Source organism: Ursus americanus, chromosome 11 (genome assembly GCF_024610735.1).
Source record: "Ursus americanus isolate L20-20 chromosome 11, mUrsAme1.1.p, whole genome shotgun sequence".
Taxonomy (NCBI): domain Eukaryota; kingdom Metazoa; phylum Chordata; class Mammalia; order Carnivora; family Ursidae; genus Ursus; species Ursus americanus.
In genome coordinates, this window is record NC_142137.1 from 43,275,643 (window position 1) to 43,291,411 (window position 15,769).

Sequence of the window (15,769 nt, forward strand, 5' to 3'; positions counted from 1 at the left end):
CAGAATCAGGGTGTGTGGCTCACCGGTCCTGGCCAAAGCTGCCAGTACACAGCCAGCAAAGATCAGACTCTCAGTCGTGATTTGCAGCTTCATGAATCTGCATCGTTTGAAGCCAAGCACCCAGTTATCTCTCAAATATTCCAAAACGAATCCCTACATTTCATACCTTTAAAAACTGAAGTTATTGTCAATGTGATACATATTTTATATTCTGCGTTTTCTTCTGCTTCACTTCACGCACCTGTCAAGAACTGGGAGGAATGGGACCATTTCTGTGAGAGCCCTGGATGGACCCAAAGCCAGCATTGTGCCCAGTACCTACCACGCGGCGTCTCCCCCGGGGTATACTATCCTCGATGTGGATGCTAACGCGATGCTATTCGTTGGTGGCTTGACTGGGAAACTGAAGGTAGTGTGTTCTTCCCCACACTCTTTATTTCATCTCTGTCTATAACTCCTGACAGGATTGCTCTGGGGGAAGGCACGATACAACTCTGCCAAAGCTCGACGACTTTTTCCTTAGTTTGTTTATGAAACCATCATGTCTTTTGAGTAAGAATTCTTTTCTTCTTTGAGTATCCAATCTGGAAACACAATGTTTTTAAGCCTGTGTGTATTTACTTAAACAGTTGTTTTGCCCTTACCTGTGGCACCGATTTTTTTATAGTCTCGTTTGAGTTGCCTCAAGAGCAAAGTGTTTTTTAAATATACCCCATTTTCGGAATCAGTTTATGATTTATTGATAGGAAGTGCGATAAAGTTCTAACTCACATCTAATTAAAAGATTTATGAATACCTTGGGAAATATCACAGGAGCCAAAAGCTTTCAAATCATGGTCTGATTTTTCAAGTTTTCAAGTTGCTCTTCTCCTCATTCTTCTAGAGCGGTGCACTTAATATTCATAATTGCTTCATGACAGGTCCTTGTGCATTTCAAATTGCTAATAAGCGCCTGCATTTTAAAGAAGCTCATGTTGATTAAATGAAATTAGGTGTTGGAAAACGACCTGTAGGTGAAATGCGAGAGCACAACCAAATAGGATGGATAATCCTGGGCTTGTCACAATCATCCTGGGATGAGATTAGTCAGAAAATGTGAAAAGCCAGGGTGACCCCAAATTTATGAGAATTCAACCTTCATATAGAGTGAGGTTGTTTTATTTGCTTTGTGTGGGAGATGGGACTCTAAAGTATTAGAATTGATTCTACAACTACACACTAAACCCATCCTCATTTCTTAGAACTGCATATAAATATACATGGTACAGAGTAATATATAGTCATATTGCCAACTTTCTCTCCTCCCTGGAAAGATAAATATAGGGGTAGCACCGAGTAGTATAAAAACCATGAATTTTGAAATCAAATCCAAGTTGGAGTCTCTGTTCTCTCACTTACTAAAACATGACCTTAGGCAAGTCACTTAACCCCTTGGGCTTCTGTTTTCTCAACGAGAAAAGGGAGATAAAATATCTACCTTGCTTGGTGGTTCCTGGGGTGCCTCAGTGGAGCACCTGCCTCTTGGTTTCAGCTCAGGTCATAAATTATTATTTAGAAATAAATAAAATCTTTAAAAAAATATATCTACCTTGCTTGCATAGTGAAGGATACAATAATAAACTTTTATAACATATTATAACCCTATGCTATGCTAAGTAATATTTTAAGTAACTCACATGAATTAGCTTACAACCCCAAAAAGTACATAATATCCTCCTCATTTTATAGCTAAGGAATCTGAGTCAGCAGTTAAATGACTTGACCAAGGTAACACAGCAGTTAGTGGCAGAGCTGGGATTTGAACACAAGTCAAGAAGCACAAAAGCCTCCACTCTGAGTCAACGCATTTCACTGCCACGCTGAGTAGTGAAAGATTATGTGCATAAAATTTACAACAAATGCGTAAGACCGGGTAGTCACACATTAAGTCACATCTTAATAATTATTATTCAGATGTCACCAGGCATAAAAAAACGCTCTTATGCCATTCTCAGGGTAAAAGAACAGAGACACCTGGAATGTACAGAAAATCTTAATCATTTTGGTTCAGAGTTTCAAGCCTCCTGCTACATCAGAATATGAACCAAAAGCTGAAAACAAGTAACTAAATCAACGTGCTGATGAAAATTCAAAGGAGCAGGAAAATATCCCAAGTCTAGTTTTTAGGATGCAGGGGGGAAAAACAAAAAGCCAGTAGAATCCACAAGTAGGATAATCAACCTCCGGAAAATTAAGAGAGACTCCGGCTGATAAGCGAGAATTCCAAGGGCCGTTCTGACTTGTAAACGTCGGCGGCTATGACACGCGCTCTTCCTGCATGGCAGTGCACCCCTCGAACACAGCGATAGAAAGACGTACATGTTAAGTCTAACCTAAAATTGTAAGTACAAACGTTCAGCTATTCGGAGATCATCTTCCTACATTTGTTCTAGAACCCAACATGTCAATTCATTTTTCTTTTTTTTTTTTTTTTAAGATTTTTTATTTATTTATTCGACAGAGATAGAGACAGCCAGCGAGAGAGGGAACACAAGCAGGGGGAGTGGGAGAGGAAGAAGCAGGCTCACAGCGGAGGAGCCCGATGTGGGGCTCGATCCCAGAACGCCGGGATCACGCCCTGAGCTGAAGGCAGACGCTTAACCGCTGTGCCACCCAGGCGCCCCAGTCAATTCATTTTTCTTAACCCTCGATTACTCAGATAATTGTGGGGTAGCCTTTGGCAAAGCATTTTTAAAGGTAGAGGTACCAGAATATAGAATTTATCTGTAATGTGTCAGTGCCGAAAGAAATACGTGTTTAAATTACAGCAAGTTTCTCTCGAGTGGACCAGGTCATTCCCCTCCTCATGATTGTGTTATATATCAAGCTTAAGACCTTTCCCTGTGAAAATGACACCAGGGTTGTCATTCAACAAGTATCTATTGAGCCCTAATAGGCCCTGTGCTGTGTATACCAGCAGACAACCACAGTATGGTCCCTTCTCATGCATAGTCACTGCTTCCCTTCATTCTCCTGCGTTGGAAACCTGCTTGGGTATAGGGGGAAATGAAAAACTGGGGACAGAATGATCATTAAGCAATCTGTATGTGAGCTTTTTTCCCCTCTGTGTAGTCAGTATGTGCCCCTTCTCAAGATCTTTGGAACGGTGTCTCCTCAGTGGTATACAAACACTAACATTAATTAGAGACCTCTTCTGTGCCAGGCACTGAAGGCGGTACCAGAACTAGATTACCAGAATAGTTTCATTCTAATAATCCCAACCTAGAGACCAGGAAGTAGAATCTCAAAGTGGATAAGCAGCTCACCTCAAGTCAGAAGGCAGGAAGTGTGTATTGACGAATGGTGATAGACTAGTGTAGCATAAATAACCAGGATGTGTGAGGATATAATATGGTTAAAAGATGAATATGGGCAAGCCAAGACTATCAGAAAGAGTGGACAATAACTACTCCAGATTTCCCTGCTAATAACTCTTGTGGGTACTCTAAGACTCCTTGTGAAATTCTAAGTTCTAACAAATGCTGTGTTTCTCTCTGCAGAAGGCCGATGCTGTACGCGTGATTACATTCACAGGCTGTATGGGAGAAACATACTTTGACAGCAAACCTATAGGGCTATGGAATTTCCGAGAAAAAGAAGGTGACTGCAAAGGCTGTACTGTCAGGTGAGTTGAAAGGAGGACTCCCCTAAGGTCTGGCCTGTGCATCACGAAAACTTTAGTTTTGTTGTGCAATATTCTATTACCGTGTGGTTGACACGGAGCAGGTCGGACGGGATTACGTCCAGGGGTGATTTACCGTGAAGCTGATAAAAGCTCACAGTCTTTCACCCGTTTGTACAGGTACTTTCCAAGCCACTGGGCAGTGTCCTGGTAGGACTTTAAATGTTTTTGTAAAATCTGCAAGGAAAGGTATTTTCTCCTCAATTAGCTGAGACCACTATCTCTTTCCACTCCAGCTTCCCTCCATGTCCAGAACCAGGAGGTTTTTCATGTCTGTAGCTCTGCTGTCATCATAATTTCTTTTTTTCTTAAAGAGAGTTTTCCCTCACCAGCTTCAGGTTTCACAGAGCCTGGGCTCACTCCACATATGTTGGTAACAACATACAGAAGCCTAGTGCAAGTGTTCTCTCTGACAGGATTTTCCAAATGACACATAGGGTCCTGGAAGTGTTTCAAGTGGAAACCCACTGGGCTTGAAGATTCTGCTTTAGTGGAGATGGCTAAGAAGGGGCCAAGATAGGCCGGGAGAAAGTGCCATAACACGCATCATCAATTACTACATAGAGGTTAGAGTGTAGGAATCTGAAAATATTTAACAAGAAGACAAGGCATAGAGAATAAATATTCTCATATAAATCTGAAGAGAGGCTATAAAACAATTAGCTAGAAGGGCAGGATTTCTCAGCATAAGAAACTTGAGCCCGACTAATCAACGGAGCCTATTAAAACTATAAAATTTAAATTAAAAACTTGGAAGCTTAATATACACACATAGTTTAACTCCAAATCATTAGGTGCTATGTGGGTCATATTTTTTATTTCCAATTTAAAGAGCCCATGGACGTTGCCAGGGCTCCAAATTCCCCATCAGTGTGGCAGAGTGCACCTTACTTCCAGTTTAACTTCCAACTCTTTATTTATTTCTGTCATCATGGACTTGTCAATGCAGCATTGAGGACAGTTTAAAAGCCATTCATAGTTTAGAGTGGTTTCATGAATAATCTTCCACAAAATCTAATATGGAATGTTTTCTGTAAAATGTTTTCAATACAACAAGGACAATGAGGTTCACGTGAGTATTCCTCTACTCACAAATTAATGCCAGCTTTTCCCTGAACATTTCTTTGGTATATCTATAAAAAGGATTTTCAAAAGGCTATCATCAACAAAACATCAAAGGATTTAATGTCCATTCAGTAGTGCATATAATGTGTTAGGACTATACATGCTAATTATAAATCCTGCAAAGATCTTGTCCCTTAGTATCTAAAGTATTATATGAATTAATGTGATTATAATAGTATACACACACACACACACAAACACACACATACACACACATTTGTAGGGTGTTTTTCAAGTGTCAGAGATTCACACTTAGAGCTTCCTGATACGGAGATGAATTCAGTCCAGGGCTAGCCATCAAGGAACTTCCAGGAAGAAGAGAAAAGACACACCCTAAAATAGTCAAAATGCAAGGGATAATAAAAAATCCCTTTAAAAAAGACACTCAGAGTATACTATGATTATTCACATAGGGTTAGATTTGCTTCATGGAGGAGGTGGCATTTGAGGTGGGCCTTGCCATGGAGTAAGACTCCAAAGGAGGAGCTGGCAGATAGACGGTGAAGAGCATTCTAGTCCCAGGGGCCAGTGAGAGCAAAGGTGGGACGGCTGGACAGCCAGAGTGTTTTTAGGAAGGGACAAGTAAAATCCGTTCTGCTTCACAAGCGTGAATTCGCTCCGGCAGGATTGGCAAAGGGGAGAATGATGTCAGTAGGTGCAGAAGTCATGTACGTTCCTACACAGTTCTTCCCAGTGCGTAAAGTTTCTGCACCACTAAGGAAAGGCAGCTGAATGTGAGGTCTACCCGCATAGCGGAGTGTATCAAGCTCAAGCCTGCAGGTCGTGCCTCTTCACTCATGAACTCCCCCTTGGTTTGGCCCCAGCACTCTGTCTTGGAAGTTCATTGCTAGTTCTCCCCCAATCATTGTGCATTTTTACCACGTCTGTCACTCAATGCTGTCAACCCTTCCTTAAGCTCCTTGCCATCAGGTTACCTTCACCTATTCCTTTGAAGGTAAAGTTCTATATTTACTGAAAAAATTCTCTAAATTTTATAGCATACCTTTTTGAATTATGGTAATATTTTGATCAAGATTGTGATTGTTTCTGTGAGTACTCTGATTATAAAGTTGGGTAAGTTTTGAGTGACCTGCACCAACGCTAGTTTCCCATAAGCCTTGGTATGTATGTGTAGGAATAATTTTTACAGAACTCTTGGTGTTTGTTAGGTTGTGTTCAAGAGAACACATATTCCATTTTTAACATAAAGTCCCATTGTTCCGGCTTTAGAGCAGAAATGACTGTATGTGGGCGATGTAAGAGACAAGGCTATAAGACATAGACTGAGAACATGTTGCCGATCTTACAGTGTCCATTGTAGAAATTTGCGTTTATTCAGTAATCAGGAAAAAGGATGTAATTGTTGTTATGCTTTAAAAAGAGTTATCTGCCAAGACTATAAGAAAAGAAGTGTATATTATTAAGCTTCTAAAAATCACATTAAAATTAAAATAGAAAAAAAACCTACCAGTTTAATGTATTTAGCTCAACACTGAAACACTGATGAAAGGTAATGTACTAAATCAAACCCCATATGCGTCTACTTTTATCATTAACAAGTTACATGTGGAAGAATATGGCTGTTCCAAATAACATAATTAATCCTTAATTACTTGACCAGACATCAAGGTTCAAAAAAGAAACAAAAGGCAAGCTAAGAAACTTAGAAAATGTTAATTAAAAAAATATTTTTCCTGGTAAATGTATTCAGACATGCACAAGAACACTGTAGTAGAATGTTAGATATTAAAATATTATAGACTATACCTGGAACGATTCATTTTTCCCCCTAGCTCAAAGACACCAGTTTAAAATCAGACTTACCTGGGTTTGTAGGCTGATCTACGTCTGTGTGTTTAGCTGTTCTCAGCACAAGACCCTTCCCTACAGATTTGCCTTTTGCTTGAATAGGAGAATCTTCTAAAGGGCTGGAGTAGGAATAGGCCATAGAAATCATTCACTGATCTAACCCTTTTATCTCAAGGTGCCACCCGAAGGGTTACGCGACTTGCAGCAGGGCCTCAGTGAGATTGCCCACATCGGACTCCAGGGTCCTTGCCATCTACTCGGCCATTTCTCTCATTCATGTTGAAGGAATGAATAGATTAAGGACATAAAGACATCAGGTTATAAATATCCCAGAGTTCTTACACACACACACACAAAAGTTATTTTTTTATTCTAATATTTACTCTGTGTAGTGAGATTTTGTGTGTGTTTGTTTAAGTTATAAGTAACAGTGCATTGGGTCAAAGCATCCAGAAAACTGTCAACAGTGCCTCCCAAAACCCTTTCCAGGGTTGTCAGTGATGGCGTGACAGCATATAATGCAAACTCTAGTATTTGAGAACTTCCAGGGACTTCTCCTTAGTAGACTTTACACATTCTCTTCTCTCTAATGCAGTGATCCAGAAACTAATGGATTTGTTGTAATGATGAAGAAAGGCCAAATCATAGCCAATTTATTCACTATCAATTATACAGTTAATAGTCTGATTTAGTTTCTCAAACTTTCCATTAGAATTTTGCAGGAATATTGAAAAGCATCTTTTAAGTTTACATTAGGAAAAAAAATTGACATCATCTGATCTTTTTCCAAATTAGATATAACTTAAAATTACAAAGATCTGACCATGAAGGACACAGAATAAGACTCTTCCCTTCTTTTTGTCTTCAGTTTTATTTCTCTCTGATCCAGGAACAGAGAGAAAGCCACCTGCCTAAAATGTGGAACAGTTTTTCCTTCATGAGCCTGTTAATGTTTGTACACTGTCATTTTTCTCATTTAGTCAAGATTTCATGCAAATAATATTCTAGGTTCTTGTTATTTTACAGTGACATTACTATAATATTTCTCCATATCTCCGCTCTACCCTCAAGTTAATACAACACTCCAATTTCAGAGATTCAAATATATGCTAACATGCAGATATTTAAAATTTTAAAAAGTCTCCACAATTTGAGACCTACTCTGTAACAATATCATTAGGTAGATTGATAGATAATAGATAACTGCATTTGAAGAAGAAATGTTCTTAAATGTTATATTTACAAGATTTATCTTAGGTATTTCTTAATTATTCAACCAACATTGATTGAACATATAGTCTCCGTGGGGAATCTGTTATACTAAAATCTCCTTCATTCTACATATATCATAGTCTACTATGAGCCATGTGCCATGCTAGGTGCTCAGTTTGTACCTGACATAGAGCCTGGCCCATAATCTCTAGTTGGACTCATAGAGCTTGTAATCTATTGAAGAACACAGATAGCCCTTGAAATAGATAGAGGCATCCTTTATTTTCTTAATCTAATTTGACCGAGAAAAATCTATTGGACAGAAAGTATTCAGAGAGTAGGGACTTTTATTCCATTATGTTTTTTTTTCTTATAACTCTAAGTTTGTATCTTTTGACCACCTTCACTCGTTGTACCCAGTCCCCTCTCATTATGTTATGTATATGAGAAATGTAATAACACATTCTCAGTTCACCTAAAACCCCACCTGTTCATACCACTAAGACACACTTAAATATCAATGTAACTATCCACAAAGTATTTCAGTAGAACATAAAGCATTTAAAACATCAATGACTTAGTTATTGAACACCAAAAAGTCCAGGTAAGAGGTGATTGCTACTTGGTCTAGAATGTGGCAGTGGAAATGGAGAGAGATGGAAGAATAGAAGATCTATTCGGGATGGTTCCTGTCCTGTAACAGCTCACACTCTAATCTCAGAAGACAGTTTGATATATTGAATACTGATGGACAAAGCAGACATTGATTCATGTGAAATGTCTCTCTTCAGTCCTCAGGTAGAAGATAGTGAAGGAACTATTCAGTTTGATGGAGAAGGGTATGCATTGGTCAGCCGCCCCATTCGCTGGTACCCCAACATCTCAACTGTCATGTTCAAGTTCAGGACATTTTCTTCAAGTGCTCTCCTGATGTACCTTGCCACACGAGACCTGGTAAAGATGTGCATAGCTGATCTTCCATGATTAAAATTTTGTTCGCCTCTTTTCTGTAGGATTCTAGTACACTTATCAGTTATTGTTAAATTATCAATTATTATTTAAAGGATTCCAGGATGGCTGTGTGATAGCCAGGAGTAGGTGATGCAGATAGTACTTATATATTTTCATTGATAAATTCAATTACAGATACAATTTAATTATTACTTATTTTATAGAGCTCCCCATATAATCCTTTAAGAGAAGCACCCAGTAAAGATTCCTCCAGTATGGAATCAGGCAGCAGCAAAACTACTCCCTTAGTCTTCTTCTAAAGACCTAAGTTGAAAGGTAGTTCTGAATGTCCTTATTGTTTTTTCCAGGTTAATATTTCTTAGTAAATTCTTCCAGGGAACATACCTTTTAGTTGGCTTAATATGTTTTCAAAGGAGCTTCCTTTGTACTCCTGTCATTAAAGGATATGGCCTAGTAATTTGGTTGTTACCATTTGCGCCATAATGTCACACCCACAAACATTCACAAGGTAGTAACACCAATTCCGTTTCAAAAATGGATGTCACTTACGGATCAGCACATTCAGTAACTTAGCCCTAAGGCCCTATTATAAACCCCGCCCAAAAAAAGTAAATACTTGTATTTCTCTGTGTATCAAATCACTGATTTTTTTTTTACTCTATTTAATAGAAAGATTTCATGAGTGTAGAGCTCACTGATGGGCATGTAAAAGTCAGCTATGATCTGGGTTCAGGAATGGCTTCCGTTGTCAGCAATCAAAACCATAATGATGGGAAATGGAAATCCTTCACCCTGTCAAGAATTCAGAAACAAGGTGAGTTTCTGTAGTAATAGTGCTCTGTGAGCCTTAATCATGCTATCCAGCACTCCCGTGTACCTAATCACGAGGAGGACCCTGTCTGTAATTTCAGGTACTCACAAATTCTGTGAAAAATGGATACAGTCATTTCTTTGGCTTAGATTATAGGTGGCTTGGGTTACACATGACTGACTGAAGAGCCAAATGGTTCTCTGTCATTTTCTTTGGAAACTGAGAGCTTAATTTGGAAGCAAAAGCTGTCTTACAACTTGTAAAATTATATCCTGTACTAGGTTTGAAAAGGTTGTGTGCTTTTCTTTCCATCTTGTTTTACCAAGATGTTGTCTTTAGAGTGGCCCACTCGTGGAATTTGTAGGGGTGATAGAACACAGTGACCAGGTCTTTGCTGTTCAAAAATGCCAAACATTTGTATGTGTGCAAGTAAGGAATTTAATAATAATAAAATGTAAGTTTTTTTTGACTCTTTAAAAATATGCTCACAAACATTATTTCATTTGCTGATATAAGCAGGTATTTTGTTCTGGTGTCAGGGAAGGGACACGTAAGCTCGAACTTACATGTGGTCAAAGACAGCTATATGTAAGCTCTCACAACCAAGGCAGAAATCCAAATCTTAGGTCTTAGGGTGCTGCTACTGTTATTTCAGTATAATCCCCCTAATTCTGTATATAACATTACCAATATCTGCAAATGAAATTTGATACTTCTGTTTATAAAATTTAACCTATTAGTTTTGACCATGCCAGTGTGATATCTCTTGAGAATTTCAGTTTAACTTTGCACCGTCCTTCACTTCCTGCATGTAAACAAATACCCGGCAAGCACCCACGAGGTACTACACCAGACCTGAGTGAGGTCTGTGACAAGTCCTTGCCTTCAAGAAATGTGCAGTCTACTGGGGGAGATAGGCAAGTAAATAAATCAACGGTGAGATAATAGAAAGCGAATGGCTGCATCAAGATAGGTACAGTAGGCTAGGAATCTCAGGAGAGAGATGTCGAAGTCGCACAGAGAGGTCAGCTCCCTGAGGAAGAACCCTGAGGCACAAGCAGGAGTTGAGGACTTCACTGGATGGACAGCACCTTTGAACATTTCAGAGAGATGAGAGTTGTGTGAAAGCTGGGAGGCCTCAGAGAGCACATCCATCATTGTCCATCATTTTCCAATTGCTCTTCCTTGGAACATGGCGGCCTGCAGAAACTCTTCCATTTGAACAAAAACTGGTTAGCACTTATATAAGTTGGAGTACTGCCTTCTACATTGTTCCCGTGGAAGGAAGACACAGGTGCATTTCATGGGAAAGACTCAGCAGAGTAGTTAAAACTTTGGAGGGTAGATTTATGACAATTTCAGGGGCTACTGCAGTCTACAGTAAACCAAATGAAGAGTGAGGAGAGGGAAGCCATGAGAATGGAGAGGAAAGAGTAGAATTGAAAGATATTAAGCATTTTACAATCAAGAAGCTTTGTGATATATTCAATGTGGAGGATAAGTGTTTTAAAAAGGGATGTCAAGAATAATTCCTTTTTTCCCCCTTAAATAACAAAAATATTTTAGTGAAATCCTGTGGTATTGAATATTAAAAAAGAATAGGTTTTCTAGGAAAGAGGCTGCGTTCTATTTTGGACGTTATTTTATTAAAGGCACTCTTAATATCTTGAGCAGCCTCGGGAAGCTGTGTAATTGGCAGGCAGTCAGTTGTGTGTACCTGAGGTTTAGCAGAGCTGTAGGAGAGATGGACTGCTTAGAATCATTATCATGCCATTAATAATTGTAGCTGAATAGGGATGAGAATAACCAAGCAGCCATTTCTAGAGTGAGATGATCCAAAGCCCTGCAGCAAACAGCAGTGTTGAAGGGGTATGGGAAAGGTAGACCCCACAAATGAGGCTGTAAAGAAATAGTCAGAAAAAGGAGAAATGAGGAAAATAAGTTTTCAGAAGATCAAACCAAAGGCAGAGTGACCAGTTAGGTTCAAGGATAATCCAGGCAGGAGATGAATGATGGCTTGAAATAAGAGTTACAGTGGGTTTTGACACTAGGGAAGTAAAAGATAAATCCACAATGTGATACCACCATACAGTTATTAGAATGCCAGTAGTTAAAAAGACTGCACATACCCAGGGCTGGCAAGGATGTAGAGCAACTGGAGTTCTTGTACACTGCCGATGAGGATGGAAAATGTACAGCCACATTGGAAAATAGGTTAGCAGTTTCTTAATAGGTTAAATATATACCTACTGCATGATCCAGCCATTCCACTCCTAAGCATTCACCCAAGACACATGAAGCATATGTCCATACAAAGACTTGTACCAGAATGTCCACAGCACCTTTACCGGTGACACTCAGAACACACAAAAAAAATAGCTAAAGCATCAATTAACAGGTCAATAGATACACAGAGTGTTGTATATCCTCAGAATGGAATACTACTTAGCAATAAAAATGAGCTATTAGTATGCACACAAAATGAATGAATAGCAAAATAAATATTCTTAGCCGAAGAGCGCAGACATAAAAGAATATATTATGTCAAGTATAAAGAAAATGCAAATGAACTGATAGTCACAGAAAGCAGATAGAGGCTATGGAGAATGAGGTTATGTGGGAAGGTACAGGAAGGAAGGATGACAGAGAGGTATAAGGAGACTTTTGGGGTCATGGATATGTTTAGGTTTTTGACTGTGGTTATGGTTTCATGGATGAATAATATACCTAAAAACTTGTTAAATTGTATACTTTAAACATAGGCAACTTATACTGTGTCAGTTAGAGTTTGGTAAAACTTAAAAAACAGGGCAGATATCAGCGTTATTTAGGAGATAAAATTAGTAGGGCTGTTGCCTGATTAGATGGGAAATGGTGGGGGACAGTCAGGATGAGTCTCCAATGTAGAAGTCTGGGTGGGAGTCACAGTGCCACCAAATAAATAATATGGATTCAGGAGTAGAACTCATTTTGATTTGGACTATGTTTAGTTTGAAGTACTGAGAAGATATACAGATGATGCTGTCTATCCTGTTCAATGTGGATTTCTAGACAAAAGTCAGATCCAGACGTATATATTTCCGAATTGTCAACATATAGTAAGTAGATACAAACCAGAGGTTACCTAGATAGCTAAAACCCAAGAAGTGGCCAAATGAAGACACATTAGGGAACATAACACTTCAGAAGTATTCAAAGAAACAAGTCACAGAGAAGGTAATTGAGAATGAGATCAGAAAGGTGCAAGAAGCTGAAGAGGCTGGCATTATGGAAGCCCAAAGAAGAAATTTCCTAGAAGGGAGGAAATGTGAACAATATCAAATACTGCAAAGACGGGGATGGAGATAAGGACCCAAAGACCCCACTGGGTTTGGATGTGGGGGGGTCTCTGCAGATTTGAGCGATATTAGATTCCACAGAGCAGTGGGATAGGAATTCAGATAAACCTCCAGCCATGTGACCGTTCCTCCTTCTTAGTGACCAGATAAGTTGTTTTATGTGAATTGTTATCAGCCAGTTTATAGAAGCACTGTCCCTTGAAATTCAGATACACTCCATCAGGTGGCATTCAGCACCTTCCCTGAGGGTCCCTTAGTAGAACCATGACCACCACTAGGACTGCACCATATCCCTCAAATGGGCACAAGATGAAGGACGATCATCAGATTTTCATTGAGCTGGGAGAGAGAAGAAAGGAATTACCAAAGTAACAATTCATTGACAACAACTCAGCATTGATTATAAAATACTTGCTAAGCCCCTACTCTTTGTCTAATATTTAATAAAACCCTTATTTCCCTGCCTACCCATAAATGATGTCTGAACTCATCAACTCTGAAATTTTATGTGAATAGCTATTCTGTAAGGGAAAGAAATAGGGCAGGAAATAAAAGCAATTTGCTTTTATTATAATATAATATAAATATTATATATATAAATTATAAATATATATAAAATATAAATATAATATAAATATTATATAACATATAAATAAATATTTATATATAAATATATATAAATATATTTATAATAAAAAATATAAAAATAAAATATAAAATATAAAATATATATATTATATATATAAAATAAAATAAACAATTGCTATCACTCCATGAGTAAAGTCCTTCCTTTAACTCAGTAAAAATATGCCATCCTGTGTCTCTCTGTTGGAGTTAACGCGTGGGCCAGTGAGTTTCAATTCAATGTATTTCTGCTCTTTAATCAGTTTTTCTTAGAATGGTTTCTAAAAATGCAGATATTCACTGAGGGATAAGGGGGAAAACTACCTCCAGTCACTGGCTTGCCTGTGATAAGAGACGCAGAATCTTATTTTCACAGACACCATTAAAATATGCACCAAATCTGTAGGAAGAGGCTATTTTCATGTTCCAGTCAACAGCTCCATATGAAAACTTCTTTGCTGATCTGGATAAAAAAGAATGTGTATGAAAAATTCTTGAAAACGGTTTTATAATTTTTTTTTAATTTTAGCTACCAGTCCGGTCAAAAAGATATGTGCATATAACAATAATATATGTATGAAAGTAACCAAATTTTTAAATCTTGACTTGCTAAGTATTTTTTAATAGGACAATTATTTAACAGGTGTTTTTTGTGGCTTGTTTTTACAAAGTTCTACTTTGAGGATTTGAGATATTCATTGGTTTGGTATTTTATTTTGGTCATTAATTAATAAGATAATTATGTTTGGTTTTACTGAAGGTACTTTCTACAGATTACGGTGGAATTTGAGAGTTTTGATATTTTTCTTTGCTTTTCAAAGAACACTATTCTAAAAGATGATGCATTAAGGGAAAATAATAATGCTCCATGGTCAAATAAATTTGGGAAATACTTCTTGCTCTATATCCCCCCGTTGGAGCATTACATTGAATGTTGGTATGTCGAAAGATCTGGGCAGTCATAAAATTAAAATATACATTTAATTTTGCTTAACCCAATGTTTGTCATATTTATTTGAACCAGGAACGCCCAGGAAACTAGTGTTCCAAAGAATAAACATTTAGAAATACCCTTATAATCCACTGGTTCAAATAGCCATTTTCAGACCCTTGCTAATTCAGATCTAGTATCAGGCAAAGATTTAGAGGCCGAATCTGTCATGCTAATGAATTGATGCCTCAGTATGCATCAAGGGTCCAAAATATATAAAGCAGTTAAAGTCTGGGCCTCAACAAATATTATGGTGAGAAAGCACATAATTCAGAAAGAGCCTAGCCTGACTTAAAAATGAAGGGGAGAAGATCAGTGAGATAAGGGGTTCCCTTCTGCTTTCTGAACAAAACAGTTTAAATGGCAAAATGCCTCTCCTTTCCTTTGTCTGGCTGTTATTTTCATGCCCTTTCTGTGGAAAGTTTAATAATTTATTTTATCAGTGTCATTGTTTCTGCAGTTATTAAATAGATGTATGTAGTACAGATGCTTGCGAACGTCAATGTTAATTTGAGAATGAAAGTAAATTTGTCTTGAAGTAACAGTGATCATACAGATGTGGTTGGTCTTGCTCACGTAAGCCTTTCCTTTCCTTTACAGCCAACATATCAATTGTAGATATAGATACTAACCAGGAGGAGAGCATAGCAACTTCATCTTCTGGAAACAACTTCGGTCTTGACTTGAAAGCAGATGACAAAATATATTTTGGTGGTCTGCCAACACTGAGAAACTTGAGGTAATTTAGTGTATATTTAGAGCTAAGGATTAAGTTTTAATTAAATGGCCACTCTGCTCACTAGAGTTCTGAAGTTTAATTACAACAGGAATGTCACATAACCTTTGGTTGCAGAAAGGCTTAATTTAAAAAAAAAAAATCATGTTACATGTTAGAACAACACCAGGATTTAGAAACCCAAGGATTAATTGGATCTCTTTGTTGAAGAGATGGATGGAAATCGCTATTTCCCTCATATTCACCTGATGAAAAGAATTATAAAAGTAATTAAAGGTGGAAACTAGAGTTGAATGTGCGTCTTGTAATTGCCGTCCTCCTTGCACAGTCGCTGGGGATAATGGCACAATGACACTGCTTAGTGTTCTAAAAATCAGTCAGTGTTCCAGGATGCTGCGAGGATAACCTATTTTATTGCTAAGCATTAGCA

General features: G+C 38.1%; 1 protein-coding gene across 4 annotated transcripts in view; it reads left to right on the top strand.

Moving 5' to 3' along the window:
• The window catches only part of LAMA2 (laminin subunit alpha 2), a 599,838-nt gene that overhangs the window by 535,806 nt on the left and 48,263 nt on the right, over positions 1-15,769 (top strand). For all 4 annotated transcript variants that reach the window (XM_087865477.1, XM_087865478.1, XM_045805578.2 and 1 more), the window contains 5 exons: positions 250-409; positions 3,540-3,664; positions 8,659-8,821; positions 9,509-9,653; positions 15,204-15,342. In XM_087865477.1, the coding sequence (XP_087721603.1) occupies positions 250-409; positions 3,540-3,664; positions 8,659-8,821; positions 9,509-9,653; positions 15,204-15,342 (732 nt within the window). The remainder of the gene's footprint in view (positions 1-249; positions 410-3,539; positions 3,665-8,658; positions 8,822-9,508; positions 9,654-15,203; positions 15,343-15,769) is intronic.